The 20,372-nt window shown below is 42.7% G+C and overlaps 1 protein-coding gene across 2 annotated transcripts in view; it reads left to right on the top strand.

Annotated features, from left to right (window-relative positions):
* The window catches only part of LOC311123633 (E3 ubiquitin-protein ligase RNF19A-like), a 94,088-nt gene that overhangs the window by 50,394 nt on the left and 23,322 nt on the right, over positions 1 to 20,372 (top strand). For both annotated transcript variants that reach the window (XM_084158203.1, XM_084158202.1), the window contains exon 2: positions 348 to 1,170. In XM_084158203.1, coding sequence (XP_084014329.1) covers positions 536 to 1,170 — 635 coding nt within the window. In that variant the 5' untranslated portion in view covers positions 348 to 535. The remainder of the gene's footprint in view (positions 1 to 347; positions 1,171 to 20,372) is intronic.

Raw genomic sequence — 20,372 nt, 5'->3', positions numbered from 1 at the left:
ACCACAACTCTATCCTCCTGATTCCTGCTTACAAGCAAAAACTCAAACAGGAAGCACCAGTGACATGCTCAATACGGAAGTGGTCCGATGAAGCGGAGTCTAAGCTACAGGACTGTTTCGCTAGCACAGACTGGAATACGTTCCGGAGTTAATCAGATGGCATTAAGGAGTTTATCACAGTCACCGGCTTCTCTAGTTCATACGATGATTGAAACGATGACTCCAGATGTGGAGTGTATCTTGTTTAATTTTAGAAACCTGTAGTTAACGTTCCACATGTAGATGCTTGGTGTTTGAATACTTGTTAACAGATACTTTTGTTTCCTTCTCTTCTATTTTATCCTCAGGCCCCTCTGAGCCCCGGAGACCCAGGAAAGGACTGACGAGAACACCATGGCTTAAACCCTGTGTGCCCCACTAGACACCTGACCCCCCCCCCCCTCCCTCCCTTCCACTGTCCACAACCCCACCCACCTCAGTCTCTCCCTGTTCCCAGCCTCCCTAACTCTGGGCAGCGCCCCCCTCTGGAGACAACATGATGATGAGCCTCCAGAAGGACCACGCCATGGGCTCTGACCGGGACCTTCAGTCCTCCACCTCCTCCTCAGTCAGCCTGCCCTCCGTCAAGAAGGCCCCCAAGAAGAGACGTCTGTCCCTGGGGAACCTGTTCAGACGGCGCCGGGAGCCCAAGAGGAAGTCCAAGGAGCTCCATGGAGGAGGAGGAGGAGGAGGAGGAGATGCCATCGCCAGCATAGACAGCATCCACTCAGACCTCATGCTAAACGATAAGAACTCTGCCTTCTCAGTGGCAGGAGCTGCCTGCACCTCCTCCCTAGGGGCCTCATCTTCCTCCTCCTCTTCTTCCTCCCGGGGTCCAGAGCTGCTGGAGTGCCCTCTGTGCCTTCTACGCCACTCCAGGGACAGTTTCCCAGACATCATGACCTGCCACCACCGCTCCTGTGCGGACTGCCTGCGCCAGTACTTGCGCATAGAGATCAGTGAGTCGCGCGTCAACATCAGCTGTCCAGAGTGCTCCGAGCGGTTCAACCCCCACGACATCCGCATCATCCTGGGAGACCAGCCCCTCATGGAGAAGTATGAGGAGTTCATGTTGAGGCGATGGCTGGTGGCTGACCCTGACTGCCGCTGGTGCCCCACCCCCGACTGCGGGTAAGAACCTCAGCTCAGACACACAGGGCGGGCCACACTGAGATTTCTGGATCAGATGGAATCATTTTGCATCTAACAATATTATGGTCTAAGCCCAGTCCTAGATATTAGTAAAAATTCAGCATTTTCTGTCCCTGAAACCAGGGATGTTTTCATCTAAGACTGAGCTCTTTTTGTCCTTCCATTTCCCTGGCCAGTAATCTCTCTCTGTGTTAGAGAGAGGAGAGGGAGTGTATGCTAGCCTGTGACCTCCAGCTGTGTGTCTGGTCCTCTGCCAGCCTGCTGCCTGGCCTGCCTCAGTGGAACAATAGAGCAGAGTAGGCCAGGCATGCAGTGTGCTGACTGCATTGTTTAGCTTTAAACCCATTGTGCATTTAGTAGTGCTGAGTGATTTAGTGCATTTTGAAGTCTGTTCGATTCTAAAAAAAAAAAAGATTCACGTTTTTTACATTTCGGTTTCAATTATTAAAACATTAAATGCATTATGAAGTAATGACATACAAATTATTTTAGAGCTGGAGCCTCCCGAGTGGCTGGCTCCCGGGTTAAGTGAGCAGTGTGTCAATTTTGTGATATCCAATTGGTAGTTACAGTCTTGTCCCATCGCTGCAACTCCTGTACGGACTCGGGAGAGGCGAAGGTCATGCGTCCTCCAAAACACGACCCTGCCAAGCCGCACTGCTTGTTTAACCCGGAAGCCAGCCGCACCAATGTGTCGGAGGAAACGCCGTACAACTGGTGACACGAGTCGCCACAAGGAGTCTCTAGAGCGCGATGGGACAAGGACATCCCGGCGGCCAAACCCTCCCCTAACCCAAACGACGCTGGGCCAATTGTGCGCCGCCTGGGATCGAACCCGGGTCTGTAGTGACGCCTCTCGGGAGGCCCCCCTCTGAGTTCTATTGGATAAGTAACTCTCCAACCATGTGACGGCAGGTGATGTGAAGCCATAATAAGTGATTTTTTTTTTAAATAACAAATTATCATAAATAACATCAAAGGCTGAACTGAAATCTACCAATATAGCTCCAACTATTCTTATTATCCATTTATTTTAGCCAAGCAGTCATCTGAGCCAGTGCAGTATAAGTTGAGTGCCCTTCCCTATATGCATGCTGAAAGTCAGTAGTTAACTTGTTCTTTGAAAAATAGCATTGTATTTGGTCAAACACAATCCTCTCCATCAGTTTACTAAGAACAGGCAGCAAACCGATTGGTCGGCTGTTTCTCAGCAAAGGGTGCTTTACGGTTTCCTTCCACGCCTGGGGACACACTCCTTTTAGGCTTTGGTTAAAGACGTAGCAAATAGGGGTGGCATCAGTCTGCTGCCAGTCTAGATAGTTTCCATCTAGGCTGTCTATACCTGGTAGCTTTGTTATTGATGGAAAACAATCGTTTTTCCACCTCTAACACACAATTTCAAAACAGAAATCCTTCTCTTTCATTATTAGAATGTTGTCATTTGACTTCTGTTTGTCTACTTTACTAGTGAAAGTCATTGAAATGATTGGCTATATCAAAAGTTTTTGTTTTAAATGACCCATCAACTTCAATGAAAGATAGAGATGAATTGGGTTTTCCGCCCATAATATTATTTAATAGTTTAAGTAATTTATCTTGTTTTGGTAATAGAATTTTAGTTACAAAATGTCTCAATTGCCAGTATGTCAACCAATCAGCTGAGGAGCCTGACTTGTTGGCCACTTTTTTGCGTCATTTCTTTGAACCATTCTTCAGTTCATCATCGATCCTGATGGCTCCAACAGTTCTCACAGGAAGTTTAACAGGTGCATGCGTGTCAACAATTGGCTAGAATATTTTTACAAATACTCCAAGTGCTGCATCTGGATTCTCCTCCTTACACACATCAGACCAACATACATGTTTTACATCCTCTGTAGCTCAGCTGGTAGAGCATGATGCTTGTAACGCCAAGGTAGTGGGTTCGATCCCTGGGACCACCCATACACAAAAAATGTATGCACGCATGACTGTAAGTCACTTTGGATAAAAGCGTCTGCTAAATGGCATATTATTATTATATTATAAAGAGTCCTGAGAAATGTTTTTGTATGATCTCTTCTAAATTACTTTAGGCCCTGCCTTTTGGTACTTTGGTTTTCCTTGTTATTGCCACAATGTTATGGTCACTACAGCCAATGGGAACTGATATTGTAATGGTCACTACAGCCAATGGGAACTGATATTGTAATGGTCACTACAGCCAATGGGAACTGATATTGTAATGGTCACTACAGCCAATGGGAACTGATATTGTTATGGTCACTACAGCCAATGGGAACTGATATTGTAATGGTCACTACAGCCAATGGGAACTGATATTGTTATGGTCACTACAGCCAATGGGAACTGATATTGTTATGGTCACTACAGCCAATGGGAACTGGTATTGCTTTGGAGCAAAGCTCTGCAGCATTAGTGAAGATATTATCAATACAAGTGGATTTCACAGATCCAACACTATTGATATACACTCTAGTTGGTTGAGTGATAACCTGGGTCATATTACAGCCATTAGTCACAGATCAACACTATTGATATACACTCTAGTTGGTTGAGTGATAACCTGGGTCATATTACAGCCATTAGTCACAGATCAACACTATTGATATACACTCTAGTTGGTTGAGTGATAACCTGGGTCATATTACAGCCATTAGTCACAGATCAACACTATTGATATACACTCTAGTTGGTTGAGTGATAACCTGGGTCATATTACAGCCATTAGTCACAGATCAACACTATTGGTATACACTCTAGTTGGTTGAGTGATAACCTGGGTCATATTACAGCCATTAGTCACAGATCAACACTATTGGTATACACTCTAGTTGGTTGAGTGATAACCTGGGTCATATTACAGCCATTAGTCACAGATCAACACTATTGGTATACACTCTAGTTGGTTGAGTGATAACCTGGGTCATATTACAGCCATTAGTCACAGATCAACACTATTGGTATACACTCTAGTTGGTTGAGTGATAACCTGGGTCATATTACAGCCATTAGTCACAGATCAACACTATTGGTATACACTAGTTGGTTGAGTGATAACCTGGGTCATATTACAGCCATTAGTCACAGATCAACACTATTGGTATACACTCTAGTTGGTTGAGTGATAACCTGGGTCATATTACAGCCATTAGTCACAGATCAACACTATTGGTATACACTCTAGTTGGTTGAGTATAACCTGGGTCATATTACAGACATTAGTCACAGTAAGAAGCTTCCTCTTGAGAGGATAATGAGATGATAACCAGTCAATGTTCAGGTCATCAAGAAAATACATTTCTCTGTTATCATCAGATACCTTATCTAACATCACACACATATTCTCCAGATAGTGACAGTCTACACTTTTCCTATAACAGATCATATTCTCCAGATAGTGACAGTCTACACTTGGTGTCCTATAACAGATCATATTCTCCAGATAGTGACAGTCTACACTTGTCCTATAGCAGATCATATTCTCCAGATAGTGACAGTCTACACTTGTCCTATAGCAGATCATATTCTCCAGATAGTGACAGTCTACACTTGTCCTATAGCAGATCATATTCTCCAGATAGTGACAGTCTACACTTGTCCTATAGCAGATCATATTCTCCAGATAGTGACAGTCTACACTTGTCCTATAGCAGATCATATTCTCCAGATAGTGACAGTCTACACTTGTCCTATAGCAGATCATATTCTCCAGATAGTGACAGTCTACACTTGTCCTATAGCAGATCATATTCTCCAGATAGTGACAGTCCACACTTGTCCTATAGCAGATCATATTCTCCAGATAGTGACAGTCTACACTTGGTGTCCTATAGCAGATCATATTCTCCAGATAGTGACAGTCTACACTTGTCCTATAGCGGATCATATTCTCCAGATAGTGACAGTCTACACTTGTCCTATAGCAGATCATATTCTCCAGATAGTGACAGTCTATACTTGTCCTATAGCAGATCATATTCTCCAGATAGTGACAGTCTACACTTGTCCTATAGCAGATCATATTCTCCAGATAGTGACAGTCTACACTTGTCCTATAGTGGATCATATTCTCCAGATAGTGACAGTCTACACTTGTCCTATAACAGATCATATTCTCCAGATAGTGACAGTCTACACTTGTCCTATAACAGATCATATTCTCCAGATAGTGACAGTCTACACTTGTCCTATAACAGATCATATTCTCCAGATAGTGAGTGTCTACACTTGTCCTATAGCAGATCATATTCTCCAGATAGTGACAGTCTACACTTGGTGTCCTATAGCAGATCATATTCTCCAGATAGTGACAGTCTACACTTGTCCTATAGCAGATCATATTCTCCAGATAGTGACAGTCTACACTTGGTGTCCTATAGCAGATCATATTCTCCAGATAGTGACAGTCTACACTTGTCCTATAGCAGATCATATTCTCCAGATAGTGACAGTCTACACTTGGTGTCCTATAACAGATCATATTCTCCAGATAGTGACAGTCTACACTTGTCCTATAGCAGATCATATTCTCCAGATAGTGACAGTCTACACTTGTCCTATAGCAGATCATATTCTCCAGATAGTGACAGTCTACACTTGTCCTATAGCAGATCATATTCTCCAGATAGTGACAGTCTACACTTGTCCTATAGCAGATCATATTCTCCAGATAGTGACAGTCTACACTTGTCCTATAGCAGATCATATTCTCCAGATAGTGACAGTCTACACTTGTCCTATAGCAGATCATATTCTCCAGATAGTGACAGTCCACACTTGTCCTATAGCAGATCATATTCTCCAGATAGTGACAGTCTACACTTGGTGTCCTATAGCAGATCATATTCTCCAGATAGTGACAGTCTACACTTGTCCTATAGCGGATCATATTCTCCAGATAGTGACAGTCTACACTTGTCCTATAGCAGATCATATTCTCCAGATAGTGACAGTCTATACTTGTCCTATAGCAGATCATATTCTCCAGATAGTGACAGTCTACACTTGTCCTATAGCAGATCATATTCTCCAGATAGTGACAGTCTACACTTGTCCTATAGTGGATCATATTCTCCAGATAGTGACAGTCTACACTTGTCCTATAACAGATCATATTCTCCAGATAGTGACAGTCTACACTTGTCCTATAACAGATCATATTCTCCAGATAGTGACAGTCTACACTTGTCCTATAACAGATCATATTCTCCAGATAGTGAGTGTCTACACTTGTCCTATAGCAGATCATATTCTCCAGATAGTGACAGTCTACACTTGGTGTCCTATAGCAGATCATATTCTCCAGATAGTGACAGTCTACACTTGTCCTATAGCAGATCATATTCTCCAGATAGTGACAGTCTACACTTGGTGTCCTATAGCAGATCATATTCTCCAGATAGTGACAGTCTACACTTGTCCTATAGCAGATCATATTCTCCAGATAGTGACAGTCTACACTTGGTGTCCTATAACAGATCATATTCTCCAGATAGTGACAGTCTACACTTGTCCTATAGCAGATCATATTCTCCAGATAGTGACAGTCTACACTTGGTGTCCTATAGCAGATCATATTCTCCAGATAGTGACAGTCTACACTTGTCCTATAGCGGATCATATTCTCCAGATAGTGACAGTCTACACTTGTCCTATAGCAGATCATATTCTCCAGATAGTGACAGTCTATACTTGTCCTATAGCAGATCATATTCTCCAGATAGTGACAGTCTACACTTGTCCTATAGCAGATCATATTCTCCAGATAGTGACAGTCTACACTTGTCCTATAGCGGATCATATTCTCCAGATAGTGACAGTCTACACTTGGTGTCCTATAGCAGATCATATTCTCCAGATAGTGACAGTCTACACTTGTCCTATAGCGGATCATATTCTCCAGATAGTGACAGTCTACACTTGTCCTATAACAGATCATATTCTCCAGATAGTGAGTGTCTACACTTGTCCTATAGCAGATCATATTCTCCAGATAGTGACAGTCTACACTTGGTGTCCTATAGCAGATCATATTCTCCAGATAGTGACAGTCTACACTTGTCCTATAGCAGACCATATTCTCCAGATAGTGACAGTCTACACTTGTCCTATAACAGATCATATTCTCCAGATAGTGAGTGTCTACACTTGTCCTATAGCAGATCATATTCTCCAGATAGTGACAGTCTACACTTGGTGTCCTATAGCAGATCATATTCTCCAGATAGTGACAGTCTACACTTGTCCTATAGCAGATCATATTCTCCAGATAGTGACAGTCTACACTTGTCCTATAACAGATCATATTCTCCAGATAGTGACAGTCTACACTTGTCCTATAACAGATCATATTCTCCAGATAGTGACAGTCTACACTTGGTGTCCTATAACATATCATATTCTCCAGATAGTGACAGTCTACACTTGTCCTATAGCAGATCATATTATTCAGATAGTGACAGTCTATACTTGTCCTATAGCAGATCATATTCTCCAGATAGTGACAGTCTACACTTGTCCTATAGCAGATCATATTCTCCAGATAGTGACAGTCCACACTTGTCCTATAGCAGATCATATTCTCCAGATAGTGACAGTCTACACTTGTCCTATAGCAGATCATATTCTCCAGATAGTGACAGTCTACACTTGGTGTCCTATAGCAGATCATATTCTCCAGATAGTGACAGTCTACACTTGTCCTATAGCAGATCATATTCTCCAGATAGTGACAGTCTACACTTGGTGTCCTATAGCAGATCATATTCTCCAGATAGTGACAGTCTACACTTGTCCTATAGCGGATCATATTCTCCAGATAGTGACAGTCTACACTTGTCCTATAGCAGATCATATTCTCCAGATAGTGACAGTCTATACTTGTCCTATAGCAGATCATATTCTCCAGATAGTGACAGTCTACACTTGTCCTATAGCAGATCATATTCTCCAGATAGTGACAGTCTACACTTGTCCTATAGCGGATCATATTCTCCAGATAGTGACAGTCTACACTTGTCCTATAACAGATCATATTCTCCAGATAGTGACAGTCTACACTTGTCCTATAACAGATCATATTCTCCAGATAGTGACAGTCTACACTTGTCCTATAACAGATCATATTCTCCAGATAGTGAGTGTCTACACTTGTCCTATAGCAGATCATATTCTCCAGATAGTGACAGTCTACACTTGGTGTCCTATAGCAGATCATATTCTCCAGATAGTGACAGTCTACACTTGTCCTATAGCAGATCATATTCTCCAGATAGTGACAGTCTACACTTGGTGTCCTATAGCAGATCATATTCTCCAGATAGTGACAGTCTACACTTGTCCTATAGCAGATCATATTCTCCAGATAGTGACAGTCTACACTTGGTGTCCTATAGCAGATCATATTCTCCAGATAGTGACAGTCTACACTTGTCCTATAGCAGATCATATTCTCCAGATAGTGACAGTCTACACTTGGTGTCTTATAGCAGATCATATTCTCCAGATAGTGACAGTCTACACTTGTCCTATAGCGGATCATATTCTCCAGATAGTGACAGTCTACACTTGTCCTATAGCAGATCATATTCTCCAGATAGTGACAGTCTATACTTGTCCTATAGCAGATCATATTTTCCAGATAGTGACAGTCTACACTTGTCCTATAGCAGATCATATTCTCCAGATAGTGAGTGTCTACACTTGTCCTATAGCAGATCATATTCTCCAGATAGTGACAGTCTACACTTGGTGTCCTATAGCAGATCATATTCTCCAGATAGTGACAGTCTACACTTGTCCTATAGCGGATCATATTCTCCAGATAGTGACAGTCTACACTTGTCCTATAGCAGATCATATTCTCCAGATAGTGACAGTCTATACTTGTCCTATAGCAGATCATATTCTCCAGATAGTGACAGTCTACACTTGTCCTATAGCAGATCATATTTTCCAGATAGTGACAGTCTACACTTGTCCTATAACAGATCATATTCTCCAGATAGTGAGTGTCTACACTTGTCCTATAGCAGATCATATTCTCCAGATAGTGACAGTCTACACTTGGTGTCCTATAGCAGATCATATTCTCCAGATAGTGACAGTCTACACTTGTCCTATAGCAGATCATATTCTCCAGATAGTGACAGTCTACACTTGGTGTCCTATAGCAGATCATATTCTCCAGATAGTGACAGTCTACACTTGTCCTATAGCAGATCATATTCTCCAGATAGTGACAGTCTACACTTGGTGTCCTATAACAGATCATATTCTCCAGATAGTGACAGTCTACACTTGTCCTATAGCAGATCATATTCTCCAGATAGTGACAGTCTACACTTGGTGTCCTATAGCAGATCATATTCTCCAGATAGTGACAGTCTACACTTGTCCTATAGCGGATCATATTCTCCAGATAGTGACAGTCTACACTTGTCCTATAGCAGATCATATTCTCCAGATAGTGACAGTCTATACTTGTCCTATAGCAGATCATATTCTCCAGATAGTGACAGTCTACACTTGTCCTATAGCAGATCATATTCTCCAGATAGTGACAGTCTACACTTGTCCTATAGCGGATCATATTCTCCAGATAGTGACAGTCTACACTTGGTGTCCTATAGCAGATCATATTCTCCAGATAGTGACAGTCTACACTTGTCCTATAGCGGATCATATTCTCCAGATAGTGACAGTCTACACTTGTCCTATAACAGATCATATTCTCCAGATAGTGAGTGTCTACACTTGTCCTATAGCAGATCATATTCTCCAGATAGTGACAGTCTACACTTGTCCTATAGCAGATCATATTCTCCAGATAGTGACAGTCTACACTTGGTGTCCTATAGCAGATCATATTCTCCAGATAGTGACAGTCTACACTTGTCCTATAACAGATCATATTCTCCAGATAGTGAGTGTCTACACTTGTCCTATAGCAGATCATATTCTCCAGATAGTGACAGTCTACACTTGGTGTCCTATAGCAGATCATATTCTCCAGATAGTGACAGTCTACACTTGTCCTATAGCAGATCATATTCTCCAGATAGTGACAGTCTACACTTGTCCTATAACAGATCATATTCTCCAGATAGTGACAGTCTACACTTGTCCTATAACAGATCATATTCTCCAGATAGTGACAGTCTACACTTGGTGTCCTATAACATATCATATTCTCCAGATAGTGACAGTCTACACTTGTCCTATAGCAGATCATATTATTCAGATAGTGACAGTCTATACTTGTCCTATAGCAGATCATATTCTCCAGATAGTGACAGTCTACACTTGTCCTATAGCAGATCATATTCTCCAGATAGTGACAGTCCACACTTGTCCTATAGCAGATCATATTCTCCAGATAGTGACAGTCTACACTTGTCCTATAGCAGATCATATTCTCCAGATAGTGACAGTCTACACTTGGTGTCCTATAGCAGATCATATTCTCCAGATAGTGACAGTCTACACTTGTCCTATAGCAGATCATATTCTCCAGATAGTGACAGTCTACACTTGGTGTCCTATAGCAGATCATATTCTCCAGATAGTGACAGTCTACACTTGTCCTATAGCGGATCATATTCTCCAGATAGTGACAGTCTACACTTGTCCTATAGCAGATCATATTCTCCAGATAGTGACAGTCTATACTTGTCCTATAGCAGATCATATTCTCCAGATAGTGACAGTCTACACTTGTCCTATAGCAGATCATATTCTCCAGATAGTGACAGTCTACACTTGTCCTATAGCGGATCATATTCTCCAGATAGTGACAGTCTACACTTGTCCTATAACAGATCATATTCTCCAGATAGTGACAGTCTACACTTGTCCTATAACAGATCATATTCTCCAGATAGTGACAGTCTACACTTGTCCTATAACAGATCATATTCTCCAGATAGTGAGTGTCTACACTTGTCCTATAGCAGATCATATTCTCCAGATAGTGACAGTCTACACTTGGTGTCCTATAGCAGATCATATTCTCCAGATAGTGACAGTCTACACTTGTCCTATAGCAGATCATATTCTCCAGATAGTGACAGTCTACACTTGGTGTCCTATAGCAGATCATATTCTCCAGATAGTGACAGTCTACACTTGTCCTATAGCAGATCATATTCTCCAGATAGTGACAGTCTACACTTGGTGTCCTATAGCAGATCATATTCTCCAGATAGTGACAGTCTACACTTGTCCTATAGCAGATCATATTCTCCAGATAGTGACAGTCTACACTTGGTGTCTTATAGCAGATCATATTCTCCAGATAGTGACAGTCTACACTTGTCCTATAGCGGATCATATTCTCCAGATAGTGACAGTCTACACTTGTCCTATAGCAGATCATATTCTCCAGATAGTGACAGTCTATACTTGTCCTATAGCAGATCATATTTTCCAGATAGTGACAGTCTACACTTGTCCTATAGCAGATCATATTCTCCAGATAGTGACAGTCTACACTTGTCCTATAGCGGATCATATTCTCCAGATAGTGACAGTCTACACTTGTCCTATAGCAGATCATATTCTCCAGATAGTGACAGTCTACACTTGGTGTCCTATAGCAGATCATATTCTCCAGATAGTGACAGTCTACACTTGGTGTCCTATAGCAGATCATATTCTCCAGATAGTGACAGTCTACACTTGTCCTATAGCGGATCATATTCTCCAGATAGTGACAGTCTACACTTGTCCTATAGCAGATCATATTCTCCAGATAGTGACAGTCTATACTTGTCCTATAGCAGATCATATTCTCCAGATAGTGACAGTCTACACTTGTCCTATAGCAGATCATATTCTCCAGATAGTGACAGTCTACACTTTTCCTATAGCGGATCATATTCTCCAGATAGTGACAGTCTACACTTGGTGTCCTATAGCAGATCATATTCTCCAGATAGTGACAGTCTACACTTGTCCTATAGCGGATCATATTCTCCAGATAGTGAGTGTCTACACTTGTCCTATAACAGATCATATTCTCCAGATAGTGAGTGTCTACACTTGTCCTATAGCAGATCATATTCTCCAGATAGTGACAGTCTACACTTGGTGTCCTATAGCATATCATATTCTCCAGATAGTGACAGTCTACACTTGTCCTATAGCAGATCATATTCTCCAGATAGTGACAGTCTACACTTGTCCTATAACAGATCATATTCTCCAGATAGTGAGTGTCTACACTTGTCCTATAGCAGATCATATTCTCCAGATAGTGACAGTCTACACTTGGTGTCCTATAGCAGATCATATTCTCCAGATAGTGACAGTCTACACTTGTCCTATAGCAGATCATATTCTCCAGATAGTGACAGTCTACACTTGTCCTATAACAGATCATATTCTCCAGATAGTGACAGTCTACACTTGTCCTATAACAGATCATATTCTCCAGATAGTGACAGTCTACACTTGGTGTCCTATAGCAGATCATATTCTCCAGATAGTGACAGTCTACACTTGTCCTATAGCGGATCATATTCTCCAGATAGTGACAGTCTACACTTGTCCTATAGCAGATCATATTCTCCAGATAGTGACAGTCTATACTTGTCCTATAGCAGATCATATTCTCCAGATAGTGACAGTCTACACTTGTCCTATAGCAGATCATATTCTCCAGATAGTGACAGTCTACACTTGTCCTATAGCGGATCATATTCTCCAGATAGTGACAGTCTACACTTGTCCTATAACAGATCATATTCTCCAGATAGTGACAGTCTACACTTGTCCTATAACAGATCATATTCTCCAGATAGTGACAGTCTACACTTGTCCTATAACAGATCATATTCTCCAGATAGTGAGTGTCTACACTTGTCCTATAGCAGATCATATTCTCCAGATAGTGACAGTCTACACTTGGTGTCCTATAGCAGATCATATTCTCCAGATAGTGACAGTTTCACTTGTCCTATAGCAGATCATATTCTCCAGATAGTGACAGTCTACACTTGGTGTCCTATAGCAGATCATATTCTCCAGATAGTGACAGTCTACACTTGTCCTATAGCAGATCATATTCTCCAGATAGTGACAGTCTACACTTGGTGTCCTATAGCAGATCATATTCTCCAGATAGTGACAGTCTACACTTGTCCTATAGCAGATCATATTCTCCAGATAGTGACAGTCTACACTTGGTGTCCTATAGCAGATCATATTCTCCAGATAGTGACAGTCTACACTTGTCCTATAGCGGATCATATTCTCCAGATAGTGACAGTCTACACTTGTCCTATAGCAGATCATATTCTCCAGATAGTGACAGTCTATACTTGTCCTATAGCAGATCATATTCTCCAGATAGTGACAGTCTACACTTGTCCTATAGCAGATCATATTCTCCAGATAGTGACAGTCTACACTTGTCCTATAGCGGATCATATTCTCCAGATAGTGACAGTCTACACTTGTCCTATAACAGCTCATATTCTCCAGATAGTGAGTGTCTACACTTGTCCTATAGCAGATCATATTCTCCAGATAGTGACAGTCTACACTTGGTGTCCTATAGCAGATCATATTCTCCAGATAGTGACAGTCTACACTTGTCCTATAACAGATCATATTCTCCAGATAGTGACAGTCTACACTTGTCCTATAACAGATCATATTCTCCAGATAGTGAGTGTCTACACTTGTCCTATAGCAGATCATATTCTCCAGATAGTGACAGTCTACACTTGGTGTCCTATAGCAGATCATATTCTCCAGATAGTGACAGTCTACACTTGTCCTATAGCAGATCATATTCTCCAGATAGTGACAGTCTACACTTGTCCTATAACAGATCATATTCTCCAGATAGTGACAGTCTACACTTGTCCTATAGCAGCACCCTACAAGAAGAGGCTGTGCCATGAAGAGATGGCACCACAGGGCTCAGGCTGCTGGTATGAAGAGATGGCACCACAGGTTGCTGGTTGCTTGGTGCCTGGCGCAACAACGTGCTGTCTCTGACTCACTGAACATTTCTCAAGTGGTGGACAACATTTTTTGTGATGTCTACCACTAACAGCAGCTCTGTATTACTGTCCTGTTTCACCGTGCAGCTGAAAGCACTGCTGGTTAGAGGGGATATGGGAACCAGCCTGTAGAGGGACTGACTGAGAGGAGAACACACATATTGGAGCAGCCAATCAGCTCTGGGAGGGAGGGGCCAATGGTTCCAGCTGAACTTTAGCCCTTCTGTGATTGGTGGAGCTATGTGTTAAGAGTAGAGGGCTGGAGCAGGAGAGAGGCTGGCTACATGATGGGCCAAACCACACACTCAACCCTCCCTGTCACTATGGGCCAAACCACACACTCAACCCTCCCTGTCACTATGGGCCAAACCACACACTCAACCCTCCCTGTCACTATGGGCCAAACCACACACTCAACCCTCCCTGTCACTATGGGCCAAACCACACCCTCAAATCTCCCTGTCACTATGGGCCAAACCACACCCTCAAATCTCCCTGTCACTATGGGCCAAACCACACCCTCAAATCTCCCTGTCACTATGGGCCAAACCACACCCTCAAATCTCCCTGTCACTATGGGCCAAACCACACCCTCAAATCTCCCTGTCACTATGGGCCAAACCACACCCTCAAATCTCCCTGTCACTATGGGCCAAACCACACCCTCAAATCTCCCTGTCACTATGGGCCAAACCACACCCTCAAATCTCCCTGTCACTATGGGCCAAACCACACACTCAACCTCCTCCCAGTCCTCTTCTCCCTGTCTCACACAAGCTACATAATGCTATTAACATAAGACATCAACAACCAGTTCTGACAGGCCTTTTTAAACACGCTTTTTTCACCCTAAACCTCCTTCCTCCAGTTGGACTCGATACCTGCTGGCTCAGTAAGAATGGATGCTGTCTTTTTGTCATTGACCTGCTGGAAAGGAGAGGACAGAGCAGGAAAGGAGAGATGAGGCCTCACTCTGTGGTGAGAGAGAGTCGAGGGCCGATGGTCCATCCATTAGCCTACTGTGTTAACTCCATCACATGACATTTACATTTGACATTTTTTGTCATTTAGCAGATGCTCCTATCCAGAGCGATTTACAGGAGCAATTAGGGTCAAGTGCCTTGCTCAAGGGCACATCGATAGATTTTTCACCTAGTCTGCTCGGGGATTCGAACCAGCAACTTTTGGTTACTGGCCCAACGCTCTTAACCGCTAGGCTACCTGCCGGCCTATATATTATATCATCAGCGTGATGCTGCAGGCTGGCCTGGCTCCAAGTGTTGGTAACCGCTAGGCTACCTGCCGGCCTGTGCCAGTAACCGAAAGGTCGCTGGTTCTAATCCCCGAGCCGACTAGGTGAAAAATCTGTCGATGTGCCCTTGAGCAAGGCACTTAACCCTAATTGCTCCTGTAAGTCGCTCTGGATAAGAGCGTCTGCTAAATGACTAAAATGTAAATGTAAATGTAATATATTATATCATCAGCGTGATGCTGCAGGCTGGCCTGGACATATGTACATAAGTAAGAATACATAAGTATTCACACCCCAGCTTTGCACATCTGGGTTTGGGAATTTTCTCCCATTCTTCCTTGCAGATTTTCTCATGCTCTGTTAGATGGGGAGCGGCAGTGAACAGCAATCTTCAAGTCTTTCCACAGATTTTAAATGGGATTCAAGTCTGGGCTTTGGCTGGACCACTCAAGGACTTTCACATTCTTGTTCTAAAGCCATTCCAGCGTTGCTTTGGCTTTATGCTTGGGGTCATTGTCCTGATGGAATGTAAATCTTCGCCCCAGTCTAAGGTCATTTGCGTTCTGAAGTAGGTTCTCATCAAGGATTTTCCTGTATTTGGCTCCATTTATTGTTCCCTCTATCCTTACCAGTCTCCCAGTCCCTGCTGCTGAAAAGCATCCCCATAGCATGATGCTGCCACCACCATGTTTCACGGTAGGGATGGTGTTAGATGGGTGATGAGCTGTGCCTGGTTTTCTCCAGACATAGCGCTTTGCATTCGGGTCAAAGAGTTACATTTTTGTCTCATCAGACCACATAATCTTTTGCCTTTATGATCTGAGTCTCCAGGCGTGCTGCCTTTTTCTCAGGAGATGCTTCCGTCTGGCCACTCTCCCATAATGCCCAGAATGGTGAAGTGAGGGAGAGACTGTTGTCCTTCTGGCAGGTTCTCCCATCTCAGCCAAGGAACTCTGTCGTTCTGTCAGAGCGGTCATTGGGTTCTTGGTCACCTCCCTAACCAAGGTCATTCTTGCCCGGTTGCTCAGTTTGGTCGGACGGCCAGCTCTAGGCAGAGTCTGGGTAGTTCCATATGTTTTCCATTTCCTAATGATGGAGACCACTGTACTCTTGGAAACTTTCAACACTTTAGAAATTGTTTTATACCCTTCCCCAGATATATGCCTCATCACAGAGATCTACAGACAGTTCCTTAGACTTCATGGTATAGTTTCTGCTCTGACATGCACTGTCAACTGTGGGACCTTATATAGACAGATGTGTTTCTTTATAAATCATGTCCAATCAATTGAATTGGCCACAAAGTTGTAGTGACATCTCAAGGATGATCAAAGGAAATTGGATGCACCTGAGCTCAGTTTGGATTGTCATAACAAAGGGGTGTGAATACTTATGTATATTAGATATTGCTGTATTTCATTTTCAATTAAAAAATAATAATAATCTAAAAACGTGTTTTCACTGTCATTATGGGGTATTGTGTTTAGATGGGTGATGGGAAAAACATATTTAATCCATTTTGAATTCAAGCTGTAACACAAAATGTGGAATAAGTCAAGGGGTCTAACTGTAAGTCGCTCTGGATAAGAGCGTCTGCTAAATGACTAAAATGTAAATGTATGAATACTTTCTGAAGGCGCTGTAGATCCATTCTCTCTGTCCGGTTTGTCCCCAGTGTTCTCTGCCTGGCTCTGCCATACAGAACAGTCAGTAATCCCCTAGTCATGTTGTTCTGTTTAAAGTTGTTAGCTGTCTAATTCCCTTCCTGACTGGGTGTTGGCAGAAAGCCAGGCCCAGGGTGTCTGTTGTACCACGAGGCTGGGATAGGGAGGGAGGGACTGACGGGGAGGGACAGGGACATGGAGGGACGGACAGGGATAGGGAGGGACAGGGACATGGAGGGACGGATGGACAGGGAGGGACAGTGAGGGAGGGAGGGATAGGGAGGGACATGGAGGGAGGGATAGGGAGAGACAGGGACATGGAGGGAGGGATAGGGAGGGACAGGGACGGACATGGAGGGACGGACAGGGAGGGATAGGGAGGGACGGACAGGGAGGGATGGAGAGGTTTTAAAAACAACATGCATTTAGTTTTGCCCATATTAAGCACTAGTTTTAGATCAGCAAGGGATTCCTGCATAGCTATAAAATCTGACTGTAGTTTTGACACAGCCAGATCTACAGTCACGGCAATAGCATACATAATAGTATCATCCACATATAGATGAAGTTTAAATTTAACAAATTGACCAATGGTGTTTATATAAATAGTGAAGAGAACAGGTCCCAAAAATCAACCCCTGTGGTACACCTTTATGAAATTCAGACTTAACCCCATCAATCACGATGGCCTGAGTTCTGTCACTAAGATAAACATGAAATCATGAACAGGCGTCAGAGCTCAGGCCTATCGAGGACAATTTATTAAATAAAATAGCATTATCAAACGCTTTTGACAGGTCCACAAACAAAGCAGCACATTTCATTTTAGTGTCTAAAGCATTGACAAGATCATTAACAACTAAAGTGGTTGCTGTAATAGTTATATGCCCAGGCCTAAACCCCAATTTGATTTACATACAAAATACATTTCTCAGATAAAGAAGAGCAAAGTTGTACATTTACCAAGGATTGAAGAATCTTAGCTAGACAAGGAAGCGTTGAAATGGGGTCAGGCAGCTAATGAATGAACAGGAGAAAACGTCATGGTTACAGGACAGACTCAGAGACATGCTCCTGTATTCAGAATACATACACTCGCTGGTGTAAAATACTTCAGTAAAAATACTTTAAAGTACTACTTAAGTAGTTTTTTGGGGTATCTGTACTTTACTTTACTATTCATTTTTTTGGGACAACTTTTACTTCACTACGTTCCTAAAGAAAATAATGTACTTTTTACTTTACACCCAAAAGTATTAGTTAAGCAGGACAGTCAAATGGTCTAATTTGCACACTTATCAAGAGAACATCCCTGGTCGTGCTTCGTTTGTAAATGATGTCTGAGTGTTGGTGTGCCCCTGGTGATCTGTAAATAAATAAACTGGAAAATGTGTCCGTCTGCTTTGCTTAATATAAGGAATTTGAAATGATTTATACTTGTACTTTTGATACTTATATTTAAAACCAAATACTTTTACTCATGTAGTATTTTACTGGGTGACTTTCACTTTTACTTGAGTCATTTTCTATTAAGATATCTTTTACTCAAGTATGACAATTGGGTACTTTTTCCCACCACTGCATACACTACACTCAGAATAATCATTTCATAGCATGCAGGCAGTTCAATGGGTCCGTGTCTGCTTTCATTGGCTACTGAGACGACTTCAGAAACACTCTACATACTTTCCAGCCTCTGTAGTCCCCCTGTCTCTCCCCTCTGTCTTTATAGCCATACGGTGTTCAGGCCTCCTTGCTTGGCTGTGTTCAGCCTGCTGCTCTTAAGCTGCTGGCAGCCATGTCCTTCTTTTCAGGAATGGTTTGAGTTAGCTGGAACTTTCTTTTCCCTCAGCAGAGCACAGTTAGAGCTACTCACGCATTCCTCTGGTTCTTAGTGTTGAAGCCTACTGCTGTTTGTTACAGTCCACACAGTCAGTCTGGTTCTTAGTGTTGAAGCCTACTGCTGTTTGTTACAGTCCACACAGTCAGTCTGGTTCTTAGTGTTGAAGCCTACTGCTGTTTGTTACAGTCCACACAGTCAGCCTGGTTCCTAGTGTTGAAGCCTACTGCTGTTTGTTACAGTCCACACAGTCAGTCTGGTTCTTAGTGTTGAAGCCTACTGCTGTTTGTTACAGTCCACACAGTCAGTCTGGTTCCTAGTGTTGAAGCCTACTGCTGTTTGTTACAGTCCACACAGTCAGTCTGGTTCTTAGTGTTGAAGCCTACTGCTGTTTGTTACAGTCCACACAGTCAGTCTGGTTCCTAGTGTTGAAGCCTACTGCTGTTTGTTACAGTCCACACAGTCAGTCTGGTTCCTAGTGTTGAAGCCTACTGCTGTTTGTTATAATAATAATAATAATATGCCATTTAGCAGACGCTTTTATCCAAAGCGACTTACAGTCATGCGTGCATACATTTTTTTTTTTGTGTGTGTATGGGTGGTCCCGGGGATCGAACCCACTACCTTGGCGTTACAAGCGCCGTGCTCTACCAGCTGAGCCACTTTTACTTGAGTCATTTTCTATTAAGATATCTTTTACTTTTACTCAAGTATGACAATTGGGTACTTTTTCCCACCACTGCATTTTTCCCACCACTGTTACAGTCCACACAGTCAGTCTGGTTCCTAGTGTTGAAGCCTACTGCTGTTTGTTACAGTCCACACAGTCAGCCTGGTTCATAGTGGTGAAGCCTACTGCTGTTTGTTACAGTCCACACAGTCAGCCTGGTTCATAGTGGTGAAGGCTACTGCTGTTTGCTACAGTCCACACAGTCAGCCTGGTTCATAGTGGTGAAGCCTACTGCTGTTTGTTACAGTCCACACAGTCAGTCTGGTTCTTAGTGTTGAAGCCTACTGCTGTTTGTTACAGTCCACACAGTCAGTCTGGTTCTTAGTGTTGAAGCCTACTGCTGTTTGTTACAGTCCACACAGTCAGTCTGGTTCTTAGTGTTGAAGCCTACTGCTGTTTGTTACAGTCCACACAGTCAGTCTGGTTCTTAGTGTTGAAGCCTACTGCTGTTTGTTACAGTCCACACAGTCAGTCTGGTTCCTAGTGTTGAAGGCTACTGCTGTTTGTTACAGTCCACACAGTCAGTCTGGTTCCTAGTGTTGAAGCCTACTGCTGTTTGTTACAGTCCACACAGTCAGTCTGGTTCTTAGTGTTGAAGCCTACTGCTGTTTGTTACAGTCCACACAGTCAGTCTGGTTCCTAGTGTTGAAGCCTACTGCTGTTTGTTACAGTCCACACAGTC

This window comes from Coregonus lavaretus (genome assembly GCF_964263955.1).
Source record: "Coregonus lavaretus genome assembly, chromosome: 3".
NCBI lineage: Eukaryota > Metazoa > Chordata > Actinopteri > Salmoniformes > Salmonidae > Coregonus > Coregonus lavaretus.
The sequence above is the reverse complement of the archived record's forward strand: the minus strand, read 5'-3'. Positions and strand labels throughout refer to the sequence as shown.